General features: G+C 39.0%; 1 protein-coding gene across 2 annotated transcripts in view; it reads left to right on the top strand.

The window, feature by feature from the left end:
- rnh1 (ribonuclease H1) overlaps nucleotides 1–27993 on the top strand; it is a 102176-nt gene that overhangs the window by 33123 nt on the left and 41060 nt on the right. For both annotated transcript variants that reach the window (XM_067142005.2, XM_067141998.2), the window contains 2 exons: nucleotides 13055–13146; nucleotides 26507–26679. In XM_067142005.2, the coding sequence (XP_066998106.2) occupies nucleotides 13055–13146; nucleotides 26507–26679 (265 nt within the window). The remainder of the gene's footprint in view (nucleotides 1–13054; nucleotides 13147–26506; nucleotides 26680–27993) is intronic.

Below are 27993 nucleotides of genomic sequence, written 5' to 3'. Positions count from 1 at the left end.
TCCTGTTGTTTGCTCTATTGGGATAGATTTTGTCAGATTGTCATCAGTCTGTACGTAGTTTTCTGCGAGTATGTTTCATATCAGAACTAAGAGAGATGTATCACTTTCCATGACATGCTCCAGTCTTTCCGACAGTAACATTCTATTGATTTAGTCAAAGACCTTTGAAAAGTCTACGAAAGCTACATGTAATTTTCCTTTCAGGTTTCTCGTCATTTCCTGTATGTCATCTTGTAGACACTTAATTGCTTGTAGAGTAGATCTTCCTTTGCGAAACCCAAATTGCTCTTCAGGTATTTTACAGTCCACGAGGTCAGTCAATCTATTTGTGATAAGCTTTGTCAGTGTCTTGAACGGAATGCAGTCTAAAGTGATACCGGGGTCTCCAGTATTTCCTTTCCCCTTGTAAAACATTTTTAGAGTGGCATACCTCCATCTGTCAGGGATGGTTCCTCGTATAAGGCATTGATTCATGATGGCTGTCCAAACCGCTTTGAACACTGTTAAGGTTTGTTTAAGATGTTCATTGAAGATGTTATCTGGACCACAAGCCTTTCCATCTTTACTCTGCAGAATGGCCGCTTCTACTTCGTCCTTTGTGAACAACTGGATATTTATATCTGTTTCATTAGTATTTCTCTTAATTGGTCAGGAGTCCCTTGCTTGCAGTACCTTGCCAAAATCTGATGTCCTTATTTCCATTGCCATGTGCCTAGGAAATTTTGGTTGCCTCGGTTGCAGAGCCTTATATGGGTTTTCTTCTGCCTTTTCTACCAATTGGATTTGCATTTGATGCTGATACACTTCCCTAACTATCTTCTTGTAAAATCTCCTTAACGTCGAATAATTCTGTACGTTTGTGTCAGTGAGTGAATCAGCACGGACCTGACTAGTGATGCTAGTGTTTTGGGTACATGCATATTCTGTGATCTCAAAATGGGTTTTTTAATCCTCCATGAGTGAGTATTCAAGTAATACTGCATCCTATAAATTTGCAGTGAACAGTTATACCAAAACACACAGGAATAGGGCAGTGGACTGCAAGTATTCAGTGTCCGAGTGCAATATGTGCTACTTGTAGAAACAGAGAACTGCTCTTCAAATGGCCAACAAGTCTCGTGAAGCATTTTGTGACCCAAATTATGGTAAGTTTTCACAAGTATAGGAGGATCTGCAGAAAGACATGATTTAGTTACGCAACGATAGATATACCGTTTTTCATGAAATGTTGCGTTTTAAAGGACGAGAAATAGCTTTACCACCTGGGATCAGAGTCTCTGATTTTAAGGTTAGCTGAAGCTGGTCGATTAATTTTATGAAGAGAAATGGACTTTCTCTTTGGCTGAGAATATGGTTATGCCAATGAATGCTGAGAATATGATTATGCCAATGAATGCTGAATGATTTCAACCAATTTTTTCCTTTTTTTTTTTTTTTTTTTTTTTTTTTGCTTTGTGTTTGGGAAGCAGATAATGAAGAAATGTTTGCTTCCCAAATAGAAAAATCAGATCACATGCCAATCAGTTTCAATATGCCACACAGTTGAACAATTGATAAGAAGAGGACATCAAGTGTTAGTGTACGCATTAGTGGTAGCAAAAACAATGATATACTGAAGTGCTTGCTGTAAAAGCTGATGGCAGAAAGCATGCACCATATGTTGTTCTGAAACAGAAAACAATGATATAGATGTTTATGCCCATAGGGAACCTGATATATTTGTCCCAAATGAGTAAATTTATAATACCAATATAAATGGTCCGTTATTGGACATTATAAATTTTCCAGCTAACTCATTCCTGGTTTTGCCCCAGTGTGCTAAGTTGGACTCATCAATCGGTAAATAGCACACCCACCAAGACGCAAGGCTAGTGCATACCATGGAGGCCTGTGCTATTTGGCTACTTGGAGTCACCGGCAGTGCCAGTGCACTATGAGAGACTATTTATATTGGTATTATAAATTTACTCATTCGGGACAAATATTTCAGATTCCCTATGGGAATAAACATCTATATCATCTGATGGCCAGGCAGGCATCAATTTTTGGTAATGAGACAAAGATTCTCATAGTGCATTGCAACCAAGTAGTCTACGCAGTGGCCTCCATGGCATACACTAGCCATGCGTCTTGGTGGGTGTGCTGTTTACCAACTGATGAGCCCAGTTGGCACACTGGGGTGAAACGCTGGCAACCAGGAATGAGGTGGAAAATTTATAATGACATAACAGACCATTTATATTGGTATTATAAATTTACTCATTTGGGACAAATATTTCAGGTTCCCTATGGGAATAAACGTCTATATCATCTGATGGCCAGGCAGGCATCAATTTTCGGTAATGAGACAAAGTCTCTCATAGTGCATTGGCACCACTGGTGACTCCAAATAGCCTACGCAGTGGCCTCCATGGTATGCACTAGCCATGCGTCTGGTGGGTGTGCTATTTACCAACTGATGAGCCCAACTTAGCACACTGGGACGAAATGCTGGCAACAAGGAATGAGTTAGCTAGAAAATTTATAATGTCCAATAACAAACCATTTATATTGGTATTACAAGAAAACAATGACAAAAGAAAAATTCACTTAAGATCCACATTCATATAAAAGAAGGAAAAAAACCAACAAAAAAAACTGGGTGGATTGTACAAGATTGGATACGAACAGTTTGGGGAAATTGAGCGTGTTCTCTCCTTCGATGCCCCGCCCTCCTCTTGCTGGACAGTTTTCATGTCCACCTGATGGAAGTCACTAAGAAATTATTGGGAAACATCAAAACTAATTTGATAGTGATTACTGATGGATTGGCATTGACACTTCAACTCTTGGACGTTTCAATAAATCAACCGTTCAAGGACAGTGTGTGAAAACAATATCAGAGTTGAATGATGTAAAGTGCGCATTAATTTACCTAACCAGCAAAAGTTCCGGAAACCACCTCTGGAACTCCTGTGTGTGTGGATATTGCATGCTTGGTGATTTAAAATAGCTTTAAGAAAACAGGAATCTCGAATATGTTAAACAGGAGTGAAGATTATTCTTATGGAGAAATGTGAGCAGTGACAGCAATAGTAGTTCTTTCCGCAGTCCCAGTAGTGATGTCGAGAAGGTAAAACTTTGGTGGTGTTTTATTTTTTTAACCCATATGTCATGATTACATATGTGATTGGAACTTTAGGTGATTCACATACCGAGCAAGTGGCCTCGTGGTTTGGGTCATTAGGGAGATAGTGTGTTCAAACCCCACTGTTGGCAGCCCTGAAGATGGTTTTCCATGGTTTCCCATTTTCATACCAGGCAAATGCTGAGCTGTACCTTAAATAAGGCCATGGTTGCTTCCTTCCCACTCCTAGCCTTTCCCTATCGCATTGTCGCCATAAGATCTATGCGTGTCGGTCCGATGTAAAGCAGATTGTAAAAAAAAAAAAAAAAAAAAAAAACAACAACAAGTAATTCATGTTTATATTGCTTCAGCTCATAATGGGAAGAATATTTCAAACTTGGATGTCCAACTTGCCTGATGTACTCTGTTTGAGTGTTCAGAAGAAAATGATGCCGTAATTTTATGCCATATGACGATAACTGCAAATGAGTTGAACCCATTTTCTGTATAGTGTATTTGATGTATCTTGTTGTAAATTAATAGTAAGTGTCATTTTTATATATATGAATTCCGTGAATAATTTACTCACCTGATTCTTTTGCCTGTACTTCTGATCAAAAAAGTGTGTTAATTATGCAAGAAAATATGGTATTGGTATTTGTATTGGTATTGAGAATCTTGAAAATCTTCGTGAATGACACTCAAGGTTACTAGGTTACATGAATTGGACAGTCCCTTAAAAAGGAATGAGCTTATGGTATTGTATACATTTCTCACAGACACATCTGCACAGGCATGAGTTCATAGAGTAAGTTTCACCCACTTCCGAAAACAGTTTGGCTGTATAGCTAATGCTATTCAATTGATCTGGGCAGTGGAATGATGGAATGTGAGGAAAGTTCACATTAGTTCTTATATCTGGTAAGTTAAGAAATACACGTATCACTTGCACTTAGGTTTATCCATCAAAGTTCATTAGTATGATGCACAGCAGGCTGCTGAGTTCTATGCCAGGTGGCATAGACATCTGGGGCATAGGTAGACTTAGACAAATCCAAACATCATGAGTTTGATTTCCATCCAGGACATACGTTTTATTTGTGCATTTTAAAGATATATTTTGCTATTCACCTGGTAGATGTCATTACTAGATTTTCTTTGTGCATTTTAAAGATGTGTTTTGCTATTCGCCTCACAGATGTCATTGCTAGTTAAATTGCTTACAGTTAAATTAGTCATTCCATTCTTTTGTGTTTGATACAACACATGAACCAATTTCTTGTCCATTCTTGCAATGTCCAAGGGAATATCATAACATTTTATTACATATAATCTGATATACTTGCTTGTTTGTACATAGCCCTCGTATTATGTTTACAGCTACCTTTCCTGTAATGTAGGTCATGGTGTTAGCGCTGGTGAAGGCTGGTTTTGTGACAACAGAGGTTGGCAGTAGGGAAGGCATTCCCACTTCTACTGCTAGGTGGTGGGCCATGCTTTATTGGAAAAATGCTCAAGAAACAAAGAGGCCTTCTACAGGTTGCCCATGTATCTCTACTAGAGAGCAAGATAAGGCCCTCTTGGCAGCACTAGAAGAGAACCTCTCACCTGTTTCGCTGAGGGTTTTGTCTTCTTTTCCTGGTGTAGTGCAAACTGCATGCAACTGAAATTATGTTGCTGCTAAGAAGATCTATTTGACCGTGGACCTAATTACTGATCACCTAATGTACACCACAGGAAAGTTGAACTTCAAGTGGGAAGATGTACTCTTCAGCAATGAAGTAATGTTTTCCTGTGGAGGTGTGGGGCAGATCCGTGTATAATGAGAACCCAACACCAGGCATGGTTCTAAAAATGTACATTGCCACCTCTCACAGAAGTGGTCATTTTGGTGTTCATTGCTGGGGTTGCTTTACCTCACACAGTTGAGAAATCTGGGAACTCTCAACGCTGAGATTTACAAACATCTTTTGGATCTCTGGTTGATTCCAGCATTGGACATAATTTATCCCGAAGGACAGCATGTTAGTTTCCAGCAGGATAATCACACAGTTCATACATCATAGGCAGTTCAGCGGTAGTTTGCTTCGCAGGAAAGTATCGAGGCAATACCTTGGCCTCCTAATAATCCTGGCCTGAAAATGAGAATGTCTGGGGCCTAGCAATGAGGATTTTTCTGGAATGTCATCATTACCCGAGTTTACGAAGTTCTATGGACGAAGGTACTCAACCTTTGGGAAGAACTGGCCCTTAAGGAGAAGTTCTTCTAGATCCTCACTTCTTCTGTGTCAATTCGACTTCAAACATTCATAGGGCATGAGGGTCGACAGACCCAAGACTTTTATAATCTATTAACTTCTCTCCCACTAGTCGAGTTGGCCATGCGGTTAGGGGCGCAGAGCTGTGATCTTGCATCCGGGAGATAGTGGGTTCGAACCCCACTGTCGGCAGGCCTGAAGATGGTTTTCCGTGGTTATAAATGTATTGATTAGGTGGAAAGTTCCTGTCTTTATATTTGCAAAGACTCTAGACTGATTTGTTTCTGGAACCTTTGGGAAGAACTGGCCCTTAAGGAGGGGTCTTTTTCACATCCTCGCTACTTCTGTGCTCAATTGACTTCAAGCGTACATAGAGCACAAGAGTTGGCAGACCCAATACTGATATGCGTTTGTTTCTGATTTGTTTTATTTGTAGATGTACCAGGCGGTACACCTCCACGACGCAAGTTCAAATCTTGCGCCAATTGAAACTTCTCTACTGGAGAAACTTGGAACTTTAACTACTGAACTAATTCCACGGTTATTCAGAAGATGTTAGGAAAAACTTAAAACGGTCCACCTTTTCAATACAAAAATGTTATATTTATTTATAACATGTATTTGCACTTGGAACTAGTTTCGACGCTGTGTTTGCGTCATCATCAGCCAAAATGTGGGAAATAGGCAAGATGTAGGCATTTATATTACACAAGGCGTTACATTAAACAATACACATCTTATAAGGAGATAAAAACAGGGGCGAATATAGAAACAAATGAATCGTTGAGAAAACAAAATTTATACATATTAAAAATAACCTTAACCACATATCTTGCAGTGCGAAAGTGTTCTTCTTGAATGATTCCTGAATATAAAAAAACACGCGCACACATTTCTGGAGAGCCAGCAGGCAGGACAAAGTAAAGTGAAACCTTAAGAGTTCTTCTGAGAAGAGTTCCTCATTTTTTCTATGTTCCGACTAACTAATGAAGTCTCCCTTGAGTTCCTGATAAACATACACAACAGGAAATTCTCCTTCACTCTCAACAATAGCTCTAAAGACCAACGGTAAAATTTTTATTTTAAATATTGTGCAGAGACGTGAAAGCATGATTTTGAACATATCATCATGCTTTCACGTCTCTGCACAATATTTAAAATAAAAATTTTACCGTTGGTCTTTAGAGCTATTGTTGAGAGTGAAGGAGAATTTCCTGTTGTGTATGTTTATCAGGAACTCAAGGGAGACTTCATTAGTTAGTCGGAACATAGAAAAAATGAGGAACTCTTCTCAGAAGAACTCTTAAGGTTTCACTTTACTTTGTCCTGCCTGCTGGCTCTCCAGAAATGTGTGCGCGTGTGTTTTTTTATATTCAGGAATCATTCAAGAAGAACACTTTCGCACTGCAAGATATGTGGTTAAGGTTATTTTTAATATGTATAACTTTTGTTTTCTCAACGATTCATTTGTTTCTATATTCGCCCCTGTTTTTATCTCCTTATAAGATGTGTATTGTTTAATGTAACGCCTTGTGTAATATAAATGCCTACATCTTGCCTATTTCCCACATTTTGGCTGATGATGACGCAAACACAACGTCGAAACTAGTTCCAAGTGCAAATACATGTTATAAATAAATATAACATTTTTGTATTGAAAAGGTGGACCGTTTTAAGTTTTTCCTAACATCCTTTCTCAGTTCAATACGGACAAAATGAAATTCCTATGTTTAAATATTCAGAAGATGTCACTGAGTGTTTTTGATTTGCCTTTGTTTTTCAACGATTAAGGAGTGTGGACAATCTCTAACAGATGTCTCTACCAAAAACTATGATAACGCACTCTGGTGTAAAGGAATGTACTCTCCTGAAGAAATATTGTATTCCTAAGTTTTGTTTTTACTGAATTTTGTTCTGTGGTTTGTGGGTTGGCAACAGTTATCCTTTCCTTCCGCTTGTTTTGAATTTAACCAATCACTAATTTTGGTAATTAATTTCTGACCAATAGTGTCTTTCTTTTTCGATGTTGATGTGTAACTTTTAGCTATCCAATAAAATTGAGGGGGTGTGTCTACTCATTCCTGAAAGGTCTCGAATTTTCCACGAGGGTATAAAAACTGCTGATTTTCTTGTCTCCGTGCCACTAGTATAACATCTAACTCAGTGTGTGAATATGTAGCAGGGGGCGGGAAGCGCCTCTTTCTTCAAGCAGCAGTTCTTCAACAAGGTAATGGCCTGTTAACATCTTTATTTCTTGCTAGCTCAGCAGTTTAACTCTTGGAGAAGGTTCGAATCCTTTGATATGTAACCCATCTTTTAAAAATGTAAATTCCTTTTCTATCTATGTAAAATCTACAAATATCTTTTACTGCAAAGCGGGGATAGAGTGTGCTTCACCCTCTCGAACTCCCCTTCATTTTGAAATGGAGGTGACTACGTTTTCATAACCGTTCTTCTCTTCTTTAATGTAGTAAAGTTTTCTCATACGGGTCACCTCCCTAGCTTGGGATTAGCCCCTGTATAATCGGCCTAGCGCCACATAGGTTTTAAGACAATAACTTGTGTAGGAGTGCAAGTTATCGCCTCCATTCAATTTTCTATTTTGGGCCATTTACTTAACCCGTTTTGTTTTCCTTCCTGCGAAGGCCTAGTAGATTGGGTACGAGGTACCCCTGTACCATTATATGTGTGCCTTGAGGGCAATTAGAAGTGAAATTCGTTGTGGCCTTTGATAGGCTTGTATTTTTGAGAGCGGGTCTGCTCTTTCCTAAATTTAATTTCTGTGTGCCTCTAGGAGGCTTAACATGGTAATTGGGAGCAATTGCTCCTTGGCATGATTGGGGTTTTCTGCCCCTTTGTTTGAACTTGGTACATTGGTAAAGTTGGGCTCATAGCTCAAGGATTGTGAGTGTGGGGCTCGAAGCCCAAATCTTGTAACGAACTGTAATTGTAATTTCTTAATTTGTTGATCTGCTACTTGGTACCTGTTATACTTTGTTATTGATTGATTTTGAAAAGAAAATATAACCTTTGTTAAAGTTTTAAATTAACTTTAATTTTGTAGTTGAGACCTATTCCAGCCCGCACCTTCTTTCACCTCTAACTACCACGGATATCTCCGTTACAGTAGATACTGACGTTAAGTCTCAAGACACAGTTTTATTTTCTATATTGTTTATTCCTTGAATGCAAGGACAAAACTCTAGGGAATGAGTAAAAAGTATTCATAATGAATATACTATTTGTGCATGGTAACATCCACATCTCTCCCACTGGGCGAGTTGGCCGTGTGGTTAGGGGTGCACAGCTGTGAGCTTGCATCCGGGAGATAGTGGGTTCAAACCCCACTGTCGGCAGTCCTGAAGATGGTTTTCTGTGGTGTCCCATTTTCACACCAAGCAAATGCTGGGGCTGCACCTTAATTAAGGTCACGCCTGCTTCCTTCCCATTCCTAGGCCTTTCGTATCCCATCGTCGCCATAAGACCTATCTATGTTGGTGCGACGTAAAGCAAATACCAAAAAAACAAAGTCTCTCCTAGCAATGAAGGATACCGTATAAAGAAATGGTTAAAAATAAAAATCAGCTCACTACAAGGATTTGAACCTATGCCAGCTCCCTTTTGCCACAGTGTCAGTTCAGTCCAGTGCCTCTACCTGCTCAGCTTACATGCAACTCCCTGAATCACTTCATTTCTTTCTGATGGATTCCCGTTTGTTTTTATTTGTAGTGTGTAGGTTAAGTCTCTGGGCACATTTTTACTTTCTTTCTTGTTTAGTTCTAAAGCCCAGAACCAAATTCAAAGGATTTAGTAGAGTAATGTTGTAATATATACACTCACCGGCAAAATAAATGTGAAACACTTGTATTTCAGACAAAATGTAATGTTAGTCCATTTGAAACTTTGTATAAAGTAAATGTTACGACATTACAACAATATGGCAATGTATCATAAGTTAACCATTTGAGAAGTTTTGGTGCAATAATTGATAAACATTATTGATCGTGACAATTACAACACCAATATTGCTGTTTTCCGCCTTTGGACAAGAATAACCACAAACAGCTGTCTTAAGGTTTATTACTGTGAATTTTCATGCCGTGTATTTTCATAGCTTGTCTACAACAGTTAGTCCCGCTTCTAAGTTGGGTCATAATGGCTCTTTCACCGGAAAATACAGCAAAGGCTGTGGCATTTGCGAAGGATGGGCACAGTATATGCTATGTAATGGATGCTATAGGCACGTTTTGTTCAACATGTACAGAACTGTTGAAAGGTACAGATAGGATAATATCTACACCAGGAGACCTGGTTCTACTCAGCACTACTCAGCGTGATGATCGCTTTCTCATAATGCAAGTTCTTCATAATAGACACACAATAGCTGTGGAGGCCAGAAGTCATTTGCAGCAAGTACGGGCTATGAACATCAATGAAGGGACAGTAAGAAGGAAGCTGTATGAAGGGCATTTAAAGTTCAAGAGGCCTACCACAGAACCTCTACTTACACGTGAGCACCGTGCCTCTTGGATGCAATTTGCCGACACCCATCGAAAATGGACTGTGGAGTTCAGAGCTGTTTACGACTGAATCCAGATTCTGTTTGAGGTCACTGCGTGGAAGGGAGAGAGTATGAAGAAGGTCCGAGGAACGTTGTTCACCCTGTAATTTCTCTGCAAGGACTCCATTCAGTGGAGGCTCTGTGATGGTCTGGGCTGGAATTACCACTGTTGTGCACACAGAGCTTGTGTTCGTCAAGAAAGGAAGTGTGACAGCCCACCGATACATCAAGGAGATTTTAATGGATCATGTGGTGCCTTTTACAGCTGTTGCCAGCAAGAAATTTATCATGCTGCATGACAGTGCTCGCTCACATATTGCCGTTTGTGTATATGAATACCCGGATGAAGTTGGAATTGAGTGCTGTTGTGGCCTGCTCGTAGTCCCAACCTTAACCCGACAGAGCATGCCTGGGATATGCTTGGGAGACGTGCTAGGAGTCGTTCCCCTGGCACACTGGCTCAACTTTGGGCTGCGCTCTAGGCAGAATGGGAGCTCATACCACAAAAGAACATTTGAGATTGCATCCTGAGCATATCTGATTGAATCACAACTGTAACTGTAGCTGGATGTGGTAATATGCGTTGCTGAGGCAATGTAAATATGTTGAAAACGTGGACAAATGGACTGCACATAAAACGGTGAAGATCTCCAGGTCTCAACATTTCCAAATTCATGTTGGTGGACTGTTGTGATTGTCACTATCAATAATGTTTCTCAGTTATTGAGTTGAAACTTTTCAAATGAGTTATTACTATTATTATTGTTATTCTGAAAAATTGACATAATCAGTCTGACTCCTTAGGCAAGTGGTCAGCGTTGTATTAAACATTTCAGTAAATATCTCATGATACTTCCAGAACTAAATAAAATGAAACCGAAGGTAGAATTAATATTTATACGCCCGTTCCGAAATAATTGCCATATTGTTGTAATGTCATAATATTTTATTTTTACCAGTTTTCAAATGGAGTAACAAAAAATTCATAGTGTTTTGCTTTATTTTCTGGTGAGTGTACTGACAGTTCCTGACACTGCTGTAAAGATTATAATGTAAACCTACCTTTGGGACTAGACCAAAACAGTTATCAAGAGTGCACTCATTCTTGTTTTGAGCAACTGTACATACTCTTCTTCTTCCTAGCGTTATTCTCGCACTGTGGCAGGGTCCGCTTGCCGGCACATCTGTCTCCATTTGGCCCGATCCAAGGCATCCTCATGTGTAACGCCTACATACTCCATGACATAGCGGTATCTAAAAACAGATCAGATGTAAGGCTTTTCAGGCGTTTGCTCTATTAAACAGCGTTTCGTCTTAGGTCTGACACTAGACTCATCAGAGTGGAATGTGTCTGATCTGTTTTTGACATGCTCTATTGGTGGAAAAATATCTAATTCCCTCCTTGGGAACATAGAATTTCCATAGCAGTATCAGTCGATCATACAGGACCGCAGTCACTTGGCGCCACTTCATCCAAGTGGTGTTTACATGTGCATAAGCATCTGGTACACTGTGGCTGTCACTGTATATAAGAGAGCCAAGGCTTGAAGTGTTCCACTCCACTGGGCGAGTTGGCCGGGCAGTTAGGGGCACGCAGTTGTGAGCTTGCATCCGGGAGATAGTGGGTTCGAATCCCACTGTCGGCAGCCCTGAAGATGGTTTTCCTTGGTTTCCCATTTTCACACCAGACAAATGCTGGGGCTGTACCTTAATTAAGGCCATGGCCACTTACTTCCAACTCCTAGGCCTTTCCTATCCCACCGTCGCCATAAGACCTATCCGTGTCAGTGCAACGTAAAGTCACTAGCAAAAAAAAAGAAGTGTTCCACTTTCTTCAGATCTTTTCCTCTGATGCTGATGGTTCCATCAGTTTGGCATCCACATTCCATATATTCCATATTCTTGGTATTCAGGCGAAGTCCGAATTGGTTGAACTGATCATGCCATTGTCTTCTTTGCACTTCAAGGTTCTCATGTCTTTCGTTTACCAGGAAGACGTCATCGGCATAGAGGAGCGTCCATGGGTGAGGTGACTAGAGGTCACAAACAATAAAGGCGAAAGTGCAGATCCTTGATGTATTCTGACATTGATGGCGAAAGGAGAAGATGTATCCATTGCTCATCTGACCCCACTGGAAATATTCTGATATAGTATTCAGATTCACTGGACATATGCTTCAGGGACATTGTGGGAACATATGGGAACACAGGACATGCCAAATGAGTTCATGAGGTACACAATCAATGGCCTTTTCCAGATAGCGAATGCCATGTGAGTGTGTCCATGCAGAGAACAAACAATAAAGGCGAAAGCCTTCTTACGATGTCTCTCCAAAAGCAACCAAGCAGTGTAAATGGCATCCGTCGTTCCCCACCCTTTGACAAAACCACATTGGTTTGGTGTAATAGAAACTATCTTGCAGAGCCTGTTGTCAATAATCCGTTCAAATATCTTCATGACGTGACATAAAAGCCGGATTGGTTGGTATTGCGAGCGCTCCTGTACTTAACATCTCTTTGATACCTACTACTTGTACTGAACATGACCTAATATGCGAAAAGTTTATTTCAAGAACAATGTGGTTATGAAAATTAAATATTCATTGATGGACAAATTCTTAGGTATGAAAAGATAATCTAAGAGAAAGTGGACTATATGGTCTTATATGAAATTGGTTAACTGTTTCAACCTGTATTCTCTACCCTTTGATAGTGATCAATTGTCAATACGGACCATAATGAAATTCATAACTCATAACTTGTATTTAGTCGGGTGGGCTTTACAGAAAATTTGTGTTTGTGAATTAATGTTCTGAATTTTATTCTATCTTGAAGGGTTATTTCATTAATTCCAATTTTATTTAGTTCTTCACTGTTTTCTTTTAGCCAATTATTGTGATTTTTCATTGATAAGGCTAATTTTAAAATTTTCTTTGTTAGCCTGTTATTATCCATTCTATGTAAGTAACTATAATATTGTAATCACTGTTTCCTGATGGTATCACAATGGCTTTGATATTTTATGATGATTATAACTCAATATCTTTCAGATGCAGAGATATGTAATCTGTTGGAAAGGATGATTATTGTTATTAATTTCTTTGAAGTAACATTAATTATCTTTTTCAGAAATTGCTCAGAACCAGTTCAGGGTAGAGCCACTAATAATACTGCAGAAATTCAAGCTGCTGTTCATGCCATTGAAATAGCTAAGCGGGCAGGTGAGACATTTATTTAAGATTTGGAACAATCCATGCTTTAGATATTTGGAGCAAACACTGTAAAATCTAATTGAAGCATGCGTTATAACATGATATTGCAGTTATGTATAATTATATGTAGTTATTGCACCTGAAAGGACTGTTATGTGACTGTGTTGTCGGTTAGACACTGACCTGCAATGTATTTGTCATTATGATAGCGAATTCTTTGTGTTATAAATCACATAATACAAACTGTAGATGACAGAACTTTTCTGGCCAGAGTTCTAAGCTGAAATATTTCACTTAGCAGTTTTTCTAGGTGAAATGACTAATCGTGTAACCAGACTTTTCATCTTCTTATTCCAGCAAGCATCAGTTTAAATTGTATTGACAACTGGTACGGAATGACCACCAACTTATTTTTACTGAATTTCATCGCAAAATTGTTGCCATCAAATAATAGTCACACTCTTATTTATGGACAAACTAATCAGGACTTCAACATTTCACCGCATAATCATCACCAAGGTGTGGATGTTAAGGAAAAGTCATATTTTTTCCCTGAGGTCATTTTACCTGAAATTAAAAAATAACTGTGAACGGTGGATCCCTGACCCCATTTAAAGCAGTTTCAAACAAAGGATTTTAAATGCAGGATTTCAAAATACAGTAGTAGATGTGAACCTATTTCTCTTTATTTTCCCAAAACAGATAGGTAGCAGGTTTAAAAGATATAAGTCCCGAAAATGGAGGCGCTGTACAAACATACAGATACTAAAAAGCATGTTAATACGTATGTGGTTTTTTTTTTTTTTTTTTTTTTTTTTTTTTTTTTTTTTTTTTTTTTTTTTTTTATAGGAATACAGGAGTGTGAACTGCACCTCCGGACTGATACTGAATGAATGTATAAAGTTTTAACATACCTGCTGTAGCTCTGTCAGTCTGTATGATTAAATGTGTCTGCTATTTTATCGCTAATAACTTTTTGGCACGTTTAATGTTAATAATACTCTAATGATTGCTACCTATCCCTAAATTGCTTAGTCATATTTTACCTTTTTTTTTTTTTTTCTTTTGGGGAGGTGGGGGGGGGTCATATTTAGCTAGTTTTTAAGGCATATTTGCTTGCATATTTTGTTATTCTTAAGGTCACAAAATTCTGGATGCTAATCATCACATAGATATTTCTATTTATCACGATCAAGAACTATTAAAAAGATCTGAGGTAGACTCATACATATCCAAAATAGGTTTATAATAACTGTAAAGTGACCATGGGTCTAAGAATTCCCTCATCTTTTTCATGGCTACTGCATCAATTGGCATCATATTTTCATCATCTGAAATGTCATCTACTGTTTCATTTCCTCATTAGGGAACTATCGATATGGTCATATCAAAACCAACAATGCAGTTTCACTGAGAGGATGAGGAGACCATAAAATGGCAATGTACAAAAATTGAGCTGCCATTTCAAAATGGAAAGTGTTGAAATCTTGATTCAAAATCCATGTGACAATGCAGCTACTGGACAACACTTGCATCTTGCTGGCTGGCACGGCGCACAGAGGACTAGAGTTGTAGTTGTGCTGGAGAGAGAGAGAGAGAACAAACTCACAGGCTACCGCGTGCCAAGGTCACTTTGTTGGGGAACGAATGTGAAACATAAATGGGGTGCATTAATTGAATGATAAAAACACAAATATTTTTGGCACCACGTACAACAAATATGCACTTTAGGGCCACATTGTTCTTCACAGTTTTCCTTATTAGTTTTAAGGCAATATTTCGCAGGCACTTCAAACTCGGGAGGTCTCTCTGTTGTACAAATGGTTGCGAACCATGAATGTTCAATTTCTCCTTGAATCATAGGGAAGAAAATTGAAAATGAATGAAGGACTGAATTTTCAGTATGCTGTTTCTCTGATAAATATCAAACTAAAAGTCTTCACAAGCCAGCACAATTTCCGTTAAGCAGCGAAACAAAGCCTTCAGTTGCCAGAAGAAAAACTTATCCAAGGGCTATAGTTTTCCTGTAGTGCTGGGAAGAATCTGGAGAATTTCTATACTGTTGCCTGGAGGAATGTCTCCAAGGTAGCTTGTATTACTATAAGTTGTCCAGCAATCTAAAGTAGCAAACACTTGTCTTTGGCAAATGAGAAGAAGGCCACTTTAAACCAATACTTTAATTCCTTTTCTCTCATTTTCCCTGATTTTGTGACTTACAATTATATTTTCAGCATGAAACATTTCTTCGGTAACTCTTAAACCAAAAATTACAGTTACCGCTTGTAGTACAATGAATAATTTCAGGAAAAGACTACAGGCCATACTAACCGTGGGCATAATTGTGTACGAATGGATGAGTGCACTAACAGATTGAACGACTTTTTCTGTATGTTTCTCACCAACAAATAACAGAGTCATTTCTGCTTTCATTTTGCTCTCGAAACTTGTCTGTATTTAATAATGAAGAGAGGGTGTAGTCTAAAAATTGCTCCATAGCTGCTTCCAGTAGATGTGCCAAAATTACTTTGTCCATTGAAATCTCTCTTGAAAGTTCCAAGGCCCTTAGTCTCAGGTCTTCATCACAAATATTCCGCTTCAACCTTCTTGCTTCTACAAAGCGAGAAAGTAATTTTTTATACATTAGTTTCCTGTGTTCAATGGGACTTTCTGACATAGATTCTAATTGTTTCTTCTGCATGTACAGTAGTCGTAGTGACATTACCATACAACATTTTTTGCAAAAGCATCTTCTTACTCCCCTCCTTATTTAACCATAAAAGTACAGCTTTCCTCTTGTATGCAAGATCTACAGTATGTTTCACTTTTTTCTGTTCACTGGAAGCATAGCTTGAACTGATAGATTTGTGAGGTGACTATGATGCCGCTTCTCTGGATTGACGGGGGTCAAACTTGGTTCCGTAACACCTCTCGTACCTGGCAATGGCGTCGCTACTTCCACTGTCACTTTCGCTACCACTATTTCTCCCCAGGCACGACTTTAAGACAACACTGGCACCCATGGGATGATTTTCAATAAGTTTGATCACATGTCGACCCATCTTCCTTTCTTTCAAAGTTATTTCACGAGAAGAAGAGAAACCTTTTTCGTGGAAGGGAAATAATGTAATGTGTACTCCAGAACACAGGTGCTCAGCTGGGCGCCTGTTGAGGCTAGTCCAGTGCGGCCAGGCTGACGTGACGTAAATGCGGGTTGCTTACGTAGTCACAGTGAAGCGAGAGCGAACGCATTTTTCAAGGAAGATAATAGTGATGTTCGATTTTCAATATGAAGTTCTCCTCCACTACTTAGCGAAATGCTTAATAAGGTACAGTATTTAAGAATAAAATGCTATAATCGCAAGAAAACCGACCTTTGCAAGATATTCCGATTTTAATTATACTGTGCGCTATGTAAACAGTCAGTTTTATTTCCTTATTTTTATATATTCAAAGAAAAGTAACATGTTATAATGTTTGTGTCCGACTCCATGGCTAAATGGTTAGCATGCTGGGCTTTGGCCACAGGGGTCCCGGGTTCGATTCCTGGCAGGGTCAGGAATTTTAACCATAATTGGTTAATTTTGCTGGCACGGGGACTGGGTGTATGTATCGTCTTCATCATCATTTCATCCTCATCACTACGCGCAGGGCACCTACGGGCGTCAAATCAAAAGACCTGCATCTGGCGAGCCGAACTTGTCCTTGGACACTCCCGGCACTAAAAGCCATTCGCCATTTTATTTCGTAATGTTTGTGTTACAATTTACAAAAGGTTGAAGTGTACAAGCTACAATTTAAAATTCTTTGGATGGGAATGACAGTATTTCCATTTCTTAAAAAGTAATGTTCCTGTTATTCAACGGCCGTAGCCGTGTTGAAACACCGGATCCCGTGAGATCTCCGAAGTTAAGCAACATTGGGCGTGGTCAGGAGTTGGATGGGTTGCCACGCGCTGTTGGTGGGGGTAAGGGAATGGAGGAGCGGAAAGGAACTGGCCACCCTACCGCACGTAAACTCCGGCTCAGGAACACCTCTGGGGAGGTTCGGACCTGCCTTCGGGCAGAATAACCCTTACCTTTACCTGTTATTCATTCAACGAAAAGTAATATCTTTACATAATTCAACAAGTTTACTGCTTGATTTTGCACTCCTGTAGTGTTGTGTGACTTTGCCTGTTCTCTGAATTTCTGAAAATAGTGTTTAAAACTTATCAGGCCTCCGATTATAGTTACTAGCCTCTAAAAATACAGTATGCCTTCAAATAACCTAACCGATTTTATTCCCGGTAGGCATGATTCGATTGTTGGTGAGTTTATCAGATAAATTTAAACCCAAGCCACCACAAACCACAACTTCTCCACTTTAACTCCATATTATATTAGAAATGTTTAAAGAACCTTTTGAAATGTAATAGTGAAAATTGTAATTCATTATATACATTATAAACATATTTGAGGTTGTAGGCCTAGCTCTTTATTGTATCCAATCAAAATACACAAACTGCAATGAACATAAATAACTTATTTCTTACATCATAAATTGTAAATGACATGGATTTTTGCCCTCTTTCTTTCATTATTTTCTGCCTCCATTTCAAACTCGTGTATCACTGCAGTGATGAAGAGTGACTGGGATAACTTCGCCCAACCTTCATGGCCTGTAACGTAGCCACAACATCACTGGCTGAATAGCATACGCTTATTGCCTGCCTGCCCACCCACTTACAGTGCTGGGCACCCACGGGGCAGAATGCCCAGCGTGAGCACCTCTGCTCTAGAACATTAACCGAATTCATAACTGCTCTCTCAAAGGAGCATATGTTAACTGTCTCACACAGAAAGCTCAAGGTAATGTGCTCACTTCAGCTGGTCACCAGGGCTGTCCACATCTAACTATATGGTAACTGTGTAATCTTATTATACATTTTTGTATTGATTTCAGGACCTAACAGCTCAAAATGACAGCTAAATTTTTGTACGTTGCTTTCTTATGGCCCCTCATCCTCTCATCGAAATTTCATTGTCGGTTTTGGTATGACCATATTGATGGTTCCCTTGGCAGAATTAGTAATGATTTTATGCCACCAATAATTTCACACTTTCATAGCTTGTAAACTTCATTGTATGGCTTAGAATCTGACGGGGTGGTAATTAACACATGAGTGCTATTTCCCTTATTTTTAAAGAGGCATACAGTGATACTCTGTTGTCAGTCAGTCAGATTTCATACCTCTTTAATTATTTGATTGAATAGCAGTGTTAGCCTGCCATCTTTGAGAACACCATAGCTCGGCCACAAGATTAAGCGAACCCATAGCTTTTTCTGACTCCATTTGCTTCAAAGCAGGTCTGACTCCTTGGTCAAATGGTCAGCGTCGATGCTGTCAGTTCAGAGTCCCAGGTTCGATTCCTGGCCAGGCCAGGGATTTTAATCGTATATGATTATTTCTTCTAGCTTGGAGGCTGGGTGTTTGTGTGTCCCAATGCACATTGGTCTAATTGGTTATATAGGCTACTAAGGTGTATATGGAGGAAAAAGCAAGTACCTAATGATTGGTGTAATGGTGTCATAACATCAATATTTAAGAAAGGTGACAGGAAGGTATGCGACAGTTATTGAGGAATTACACTCTTGTCACAAGTAGCCAAAATATTGGAGAGAATAATAGAAAGGAGGATGACAGGAAGGGTGGAAGTAGTATGGACTTCGACAGGGCAGGTCAATGATAGACCCTATATTTACCATGAGATTACTGATGGAAAAACAGTGGGAATATGGAAAAGATCTGGTGATGGTATTCCTTGATCTAGAGAAGTCACACTATAGTGTTAATAGATAGAGCCCTGCACGGATGCGGATATCCATGTGTTTAGTGTCTTGACAGATACAAATTATATGGCAGTGCGGATAATTTTTCTGATAATTTCTAAATAATGACGTTTATTGTTTTTCAGTCAGGTATACTAATTTTTGCTTGTGATTAGGCGACCTTTGAAAGTGGTATATATATATATATTTTTTTTTTTTTTTTTTTTTTTTTTTTTGCTAGGGGCTTTACGTCGCACCGACACAGATAGGTCTTATGGCGACGATGGGATAGGAAAGGCCTAGGAGTTGGAAGGAAGCGGCCGTGGCCTTAATTAAGGTACAGCCCCAGCATTTGCCTGGTGAAAGTGGTATGAGAGAATGGTGATATATAAAGAGCCTTGAGACCATAAAGCTGTAAATCTGACCTGAACCTACCTGACTCCTGCCCGCAGTTAATGGAAGGAACAAAGGTCAATACGTCGGTATTTGTTGCAAGAGAAAATCTCTCATAAACCCATGACTGTAGGGGTTCTGGTGCCAGGTGTCAGGTGTCAGGCCTATTGTATTATTTCAGTACCTTGGGTGTAATATACTGTAGTTAAATATGTACAATATCCGCGGATAAAAATTTGCGGATGCGGATAACCATTTACAGATGCAGGTGCGGATAAAGGAAGTGCGGAGCGGATGTGGATATTATTTTGTATATCCGCGCAGGGCTCTATTAATAGAGAAAAGGTGTGGGAAATTCTGGAAAGAAAAGGATGTGGAAGGCAATCAAGGGAACTAGTGAAAGCAATGTATAAGAGTTGTTTCAGTTGTGTCCAGACTCCAGTGGGGAGAACAGATTGGTTTAGAAACCAAACTGGACTGAGACAGGGAAGTGTATTGTCTCCACTTATGTTTGTAATAGTTGTGGATGAAATTCTAAAGGAAATAAAGACAACATATGAAGGGGAATTTGAAAATATTCTTGTTTGAAGATGACATAGAGATCTGGGGAGTCAACAATACAGAAGTGCAACTCAAACTAGAGGCTTTAATAAATGACAATATGGAAAAATATGGTATGAAAGTCCATGTAGAAAAGAATAAAACAGTGGTGATGACAAGAGGAGAAAGGCAAGGAAAAGTAATCGTTAGTATCAGGGGACAAAACCTTGAGGTTGTTATTGAATATTTCAAATATGTGGGAAGTGAAATAATGTAAGATGCAATGTTGGATAAGGAGATCAGCAGAAGTGTACAAGCGGCAAATACATTCTACCAGAATGTAAGGAACCTGGTGTGGAACAGAGGTGTTTCTATGAAATGTATAAAGAGATAATGTACAAGATGTTCTATACCCCAATATTAACAGATGTGCAAGACACAAACATTATATTCCAGACGATTGCCGATTGACAAACTTCTCACCAATATTAACAAATATTTTTTAGACAATATTGTAAAATTGTACTACAATTGTTTTAACTTGTTTTTGTAATATTGACATCAAACTTTTTTATCATGATATCGAAAATAACTTTTAATATCACAACATCTCATTCCAATTTTATATGTAAACAGTCTTAATTGTAATTATTTGTTTTAAGGTTATCCATTGTGCTGATGATGCCCATTGGGAAGGGCGAAACATGTTCACGATCTGTCTATTTTTTATAATTATTTAACCACAAAATGTGGTATTGTAAGTATTGACTAGGTTGACATTAAACGAATATTCTGGAAATTGTATGCATTCACTGTCGTCAATACGGACCAAAAAATGAGGTTAATAACTTGTAATGTGTAAAGTAGCATAGAATATGCAATTTACGAATCTGTCAAATTAAGACGATGGAAGATATCCAAACATTTCTCTGGCATCAGCGATGAAACGAGCAATTAAAGTAGCAAGTAGACAGGCAAAAGGCATAAAAATTCTGGCCAAACTAGCCTACTTTGAAAAGCGCTATTGAAGGATCTGTCGAAGAAATTGATGTCACCTAAGTCAAGACTACTTTGAAGAAAATCTCCTCCTCCTCCTCCTCCTCCTCCTCCTCCTCCTCCTTCTTTTTGTCTGCCACTTTTCCCACAACTTTTAGGAGATGCGGTTGTGATCTGTGTCGTCTATTTGGAATTGGCCTGGTTTTATGGCCATATGTCCTTTCTGACACCAGCCATGTATGGTTTTCTTTTTTTTTCTGGGTTTGTACCCTCAGGTGGGCTTTTGGAAATGATGGGATAGGAAAGCGCTAGGACTGGGAAGGTAGCAGCCATGGTCTTAATTGAAATACAACTCCAGCGTTTGCCTGATGTGAAAATGGCAAACCACAGAAAACCATCTTCAGGGGTGCCGATAGTGGTGTTTGAACCTACCATCTCCCCAACGTAAGCTAGCAGCTATGCAGCCTGTACTGTGCAACTAACTGCTTTGGTCCTATGTGGTTCAGTTTCATGTCAGGATAATAATGTCCCTTAATAGGCATCGCATATCCATTTTCCTTTACCTGTTTAAGTGTGACAATACAAAAGGTGTTAAATCATACAATTTATCGTATAGTACGGAATAAATACCTACCTGTCAGAAAAAGGTGAAGGAATTCTTTATGTCAACAACAAGCTCATATTTCATGCATAATGCACATCGAACAGGAAAGCCCCCTCACTGGCAAATGAAGCACGTTTGAATAAATTCCATTTTCTCGAGAAGTACTTGTCTGATTTTCAAAATACTCACGGTGCTGAATTGGTAATGTTTGTAAGCTTAAGGCTAGGTGTAAAAAAACAGCATAGTTTCATTAAAAATACCATTATCTGAGAAAATGAAAAACTATAAGTTAGATTATAAGCCCCTTGGTACCATTGCTGAGAATGAAAGCAGAATGTCAACATCTTTAGTGTTTCACGAGTTATTACAGGTGGATATCTTACATGAATAACCCTGTAACCCTAATGAGGATGGTCAATTTGTGTTGCCTTTGAACCTCTGTAGTGAATCATGCTTTTTTTAACCATACGTTGATGATGATCAGATCGATTTTGTTTCTGTGTCATTGAGGATTTGCTTATCAACATTGTTCTCCATGTATATGTTCACTATGGGCTACACAATTTTTCTTCATAAGTCTGACATGTGTTTGAGTCATCAGTCCATAGACTGGTTTGATGCAGCCTTCCATGCCACCCTATCCTGTGCTAATCTTTTCATTTCTACGTAACTATTGCATCCTACATCCGCTCTAATCTGCTTGTCATATTCATACCTTGGTCTACCCCTACTGTTCTTACCACCTACACTTCCTTCAAAAACCAACTGAACAAGTCCTGGGTGTCTTAAGATGTGTCCTATCATTCTATCTCTTCTTCTCGTCAAATTTAGCCAAATCGATCTCCTCTCGCCAATTCAATTCAGTATCTCTTCATTTGTGATTCGATCTATCCATCTCACCTTCAGCATTCTTCTGTAACACCACATTTCAAAAGCTTATATTCTCTTTCTTTCTGAACTAGTTATCATCCATGTTTCACTTCCATACAATGCCACGCTCCACATGAAAGTCTTCAAAAACATCTTTCTAATTCCGGTATCAATGTTTGAAGTGAGCAAATTTCTTTTCTTAAGAAAGCTCTTCCTTGCTTGTGCTAGTCTGCATTTTATGTCCTCCTTACTTCTGCCATCGTTAGTTATTTTACTACCCAAGTAACAACATTCATTTACTTCCTTTAAGACTTCATTTCCTAATCTAATATTTCCTACATCACCTGCCTTCGTTCGACTGCACTCCATTACTTTTGTTTTGGACATTTATTTTCATCTTGTACTCCTTACCCAAGACTTCATCTATACCATTCAGCAAATTCTCGAGATCTTCTGCAGTCTCAGATAAAATAACAATATCATCGGCAAATCTCAAGGTTTTTATTTCCTCTCCTTGGACGGTGATTCCCTTTCCAAATTCCTCTTTGATTTCCGTTACTGCCTGTTCTATGTAAACATTGAAAAGGAGGGGAGACAAACTGCAGCCTTGCCTCACTCCTTTCTGGATTGCTGCTTCTTTTGCAAAGCCCTCGAATCTTATCACTGCAGACTGATTTTTATACAGATTGTAGATAATTCTTTGTTCTCGGTATCTAATCCCTATCATCTTCAGAATCATAAATAGCTTGGTCCAATCAACATTATTGAATGCCTTTTCTGGATCTACGAGTGCCATGTACGTGGGCTTGTCCTTCTTGATTCGATCCTCTAAGATCAGACGTAAAGTCAGAATTGCTTCACGTGCTCTTACATTTCTTCTGAAGCCGAATTGATCTTCTCCCAACTCAGCTTCAACTTGTTTTTCCACTCTTCTGTAAATAATACGTGTTAAAATTTTGCAGGCATGAGATACTAAACTAATGGTGCGATAGTTTTCACACCTGTCAGCACCGGCTTTCTTGGGAATAGGTATAACAACATTCTGCCGAAAATCGGATGGGACTTCTCCTGTCTCATACATCTTACACACTAAATGAAATAACCTTGCCATGCTGGTTTCTCCTAAGGCAGTCAGTAACTCATAGGGAATGTCATCAATTCCAGGTGCCTTGTTCCTATTTACGTCACTCACAGCTCTGTCAAACTCTGACCTCAAAATTGGGTCTCCCATTTCATCAGCGTCAACAGCCTCTTCATGTTCCAGAACCAAATTATCTACATCTTTACCTTGATACAACTGTTGGATATGTTCCTGCCATCTTTCTGCTTTGTCTTCTTTCCCTAGAAGTGGCTTTCCATCTGAGCTCTTAATATTCATACACCTAGATTTCCTTTCTCCAAAGGTTTCCTTGATTTTCCTGTATGCAGCATCTACCTTTCCCAGGACCATACAGCCTTCGACATCCTTGCACTTCTCCTTCAGCCATTCTTCCTTAGCTACCTTGCACTTTCTATCCACTTGATTCTTTAATCGCCTGTATTCTTTTCTGCCCTCTTCATTTCTAGCATTCTTGTATTTTCGTCGTTCATCAATCAGGTCTAGTATCTCCTGAATTATCCACTGATTCTTAGTTGATCTTTTCTTCCTTCGTAACATTTCTTCAGCAGCCCTACTGACTTCATTTTTCATTACTCTCCACTCTTCCTCTATAGTGTTTCCTTCAGCCTTTTCATTTAGTCCTTTTGCAACATGTTCCTTGAAACAATCCCTCACACTCTTTTCTTTCAACTTGTCTAGATCCCATCTTTTTGCATTCTTTCCTTTCTTCAATTTCTTCAACTTCAGATGGCATTTCATGACCAACAAGTTGTGGTCAGAGTCCACGTCTGCTCCTGGGAAAGTTTTGCAATCCAACACTTAGTTTCTGAATCTCTGCCTAATCATAATGAAGTCTATTTAATACCTTCCAGTGTCTCCAGGTCTCGTCCACGTATACAGCCATTGTTTGTGGTGTTTGAACCAAGTATTGGCAAGGACTAAATTATGATCAGTGCAGAATTCAACCAGCTGACTTCCTCTTTCGTTCCTTTGTCCCAATCCAAGTTCTCCTACTGTACTACCTTCTCTTCCTTGGCTTACCACTGCATTCCAGTCTCCCATCACAATTAGATTCTCGTCACCTTTTACATATTGTATTAAATCTTCTATCTCCTCATATATTCTTTCGATTTCTTCATCATCCACTGAACTAGTAGGCATATAGACCTGCACTATTGTGGTGGGCATTGGTTTGGTGTCTATCTTGACAACAATAATTCTTTCACTATGCTGGTCATAGTAGCTTACCTGCTGCCCTATTTTCTTATTCATTATTAAACCAACTCCTGCATTTCCCCTGTTTGATTTTGTGTTGATAATTCGGTAGTCACCTGACCAAAAATCTTGTTCTTCCTGCCAACGTACTTCACTTATACCAACTACATCTAACTTTAGCCTATCCATCTCCATTTTCAGATTCTCTAACCTAACAACGATTCAAACTTCTAACATTCCACGCTCCGACTCGCAGAATGTCAGTATCCATCTTCCTGATGATCACCCCCTCTCGTGTAGTCCCTACCCGGAGATCCGAATGGGGGACTAGTTTACCTCCGGAATATTTTACCCGGGAGGAAGCCATCATCAGTACATCATTCATACAGAGAGAGCTACATGTCCTCGGGAGGTAGTTACGGCTGTAGTTTCCCGTTGCTTTCAGCCGTGTAGCAGTATCAACACAGCTAAGTCATGTTGAGTATTATTACAAGGCCGTATCAGTCAATCATCTAGACTGGCGCTCTTGCAACTACCGAAAGGCTGCTACCCCCCTTTTGATGAACCATTTGTTAGTCTGCTCTCTCAACAGATACCCATCCGTTATGGTTGCACCTCCGGCTCGGCTATCTGCATCATTGGGACACGCAAGCCTCCCCACCGCGGCAAGGTCACGTGGTTCGCAGAGGAGGAAAGTCTGACATACCAATCAAGATCACCGGGCGAGTTGGCCGTGCGGTTAGGGGGTGCACAGCTGTGAACTTGCATCCGGGAGATAGTGGGTTCAAACCCCACTGTCGGCAGTCCTGAAGATGGTTTTTTGTGGTTTCCCGTTTTCACACCAGGCTGTGCCTAAATTAAGGCCACAGCTGCTTCCGTCCCACTCCTAGGCCTTCCCTATTCTATTGTCGCCATATGACCTATCTGTGTCGGTACGACGTAAAACAAATTATATACCCATGAAGATCATCGGCATTAATGAGGTACCGATGCCGATGGCACATTGGCTGTTTTTGCATTGAGTATTCTTGCCAAGAAGGTATCATTGGTCGTAGACCAGTAGAAATAGTTAATTTTTCTTGGATATGTGACATAGACTATCTTCATCAGGTGGTCATCGTACTGCTAGACTTTGGAGACAGAACCGTTGAAGAACTTCACTTATAAAACAATACAGACATTGTTTGTCATCCATAAGTACTATTGCATAACATTTTAAAACTGCATCTGATGTTGTATGATTTATTTTCATTGCAAAGGGTTTCATGCACTGCATAGATGTCAGTCCATCTCTTCCCAACTTTGGATTGTCCATTCATGGGCCATTGATGACTGACCCAAACCTGAGATGATAATAAATGAAGATAGTTTGGGTATTGAGCAGAAAATCATTATAGAAACATATTTGCTTGCAACATAAAAGTCTCTGTTATGCTTGCTATATATGGTAATTGTTCTTTTCCTATGCTACTCTATGCTTATTTATCATTTCTATATTTTTCCTGTATTGAACATGTGAATCCAGATTTCTCCTAATCACACACTTCTATATCAAGGCTGAAGTTCTGTGAAGAAATGCTTTTCTCAAATGTGTGGATACTCCCTTTTTATAACATTTATTAAGATGGTAGTATGTGGAGATTGCCCTTGTGTCCCCCTTATGTTGCTTCAGATACATACATTGATCTTTGTTATTTATTTTTGGTGTATATTTGTATCCTCTTTTCTAGCCTTTTGTCCCCGATATAATCAATTCTTACATCTATTGTGCATTCACATGCTCTCACATATACTCGCGCTCTCTCTCTTTCTTGTTGTTTACTAGTCTTTTCTCTGTATGCCAGGGGTTAAGAAGATTTTAATCAACACTGACTCCAAATTCTTGATAAGTTGCATTACACAATGGATTCACAAGTGGAAAAAAAACAATTGGACTCTCATCAATGGTGGATCTGTGAAGAACAAGGAGGATTTGGTTAATTTGGATGAAGCTATGAAAGGAATTAGTGTTAAATGGGTAAGTTTTATCAGAATCCAAAAGTAAACCATTCCTTTGTATAAATCTAACAACTTTTCACTTGGTTTTCTAATTGTACAAATCAAGAAAGTGAACATGCACAATTATTGTGTGCTGAGCATGTGTAGATGCAAACATGTGTGTGCAGTTTGGAAATAGATCCAAACCAACACCACACAGGCATAAGGCCTGTGCAGTAATATTGCGAAAAGCAAGTGAAGGACAGCAAAGGCAATTCACATTACATGTAATGAAAGATGAAATTAATATGGTTTATAAGTAGAGATGAGAATTGTAGGCACTAAAAACAGTTAAAATAGGCAGGCATATAGGCTCTTAAAATAGCCAAATTAGGCATGTAATTAGGCACTAACATGTAAAATAGGCATGAATACTTATAATTTAATAACACACTCAATTGCTATAAAAGGAATTTACAGCAAGCAACTTTTCCATGTTTTCCAGAAACAATCTTGTTTTCCTGTCATGCAGAATGTTTTTGTACTGAGGGAAAGATCTCTCAACATCACATGAAGTGATCAGACAAAACTTCAATGAAGCCACTTCATCTGATCTTAGTTCCATTGTTACCGAGCTCGATAGCTGCAGTCGTTTAAGTGCGGCCAGTATCCCGTATTTGGGAGATAGTGGGTTCAAACCCCACTATCGGCAGCCCTGAAGATGGTTTCCCATTTTCACACCAACCAAATGCTGGGGCTGTACCTTAATTAAGGCCGCAGCTGCTTCCTTCCCACTCCTACCCCTTTCCTATCCCATCGTCGCCATAAGACTTATCTGTGTCAGTGCGATGTAAAGCAACTTTAAAAAAAAAACATTGTTTCATCTACCTCACTTTCTTTAAAATATAGTCAAAAGGCATCATATAGGCAATTATACTCCAAATAAGCACAAACCCCTGAAATAGGCATTTATAGGCACAATAAAACCAACAAAATCTAGCTAAAAAGACCCTTAAAAGGATTTATATCTCAAAAGCCTACGTTTCTGGACACAGGAATAAAACAGTGTTGCATTTACAAAATGTTGGGGAGTTTATGTTGTGAATAACAAAGTTAGAGGTTTTGAATTTCCAGTATATAAATGTATAAGATCTTAGGTTTTCCCATCATGAAGAACTTTCAGGCTACTAAGCATTTAGTGGCTTCAATTTCCATACCGTGGGGTTATACAGAGAATAATTATTTGTTTTAAATTGGGAACAAGTGCATAATACAGGGGTATGGTAGAATCTTTATATAAAGAAAACTAACCTAGAGATAACCTAGCATGAAACATACCGTAACTTATTTCAAA

This window comes from Anabrus simplex, chromosome 1 (assembly GCF_040414725.1).
Source record: "Anabrus simplex isolate iqAnaSimp1 chromosome 1, ASM4041472v1, whole genome shotgun sequence".
Classification (NCBI taxonomy): Eukaryota; Metazoa; Arthropoda; class Insecta; order Orthoptera; family Tettigoniidae; genus Anabrus; species Anabrus simplex.
The sequence above is the reverse complement of the archived record's forward strand: the minus strand, read 5'-3'. Positions and strand labels throughout refer to the sequence as shown.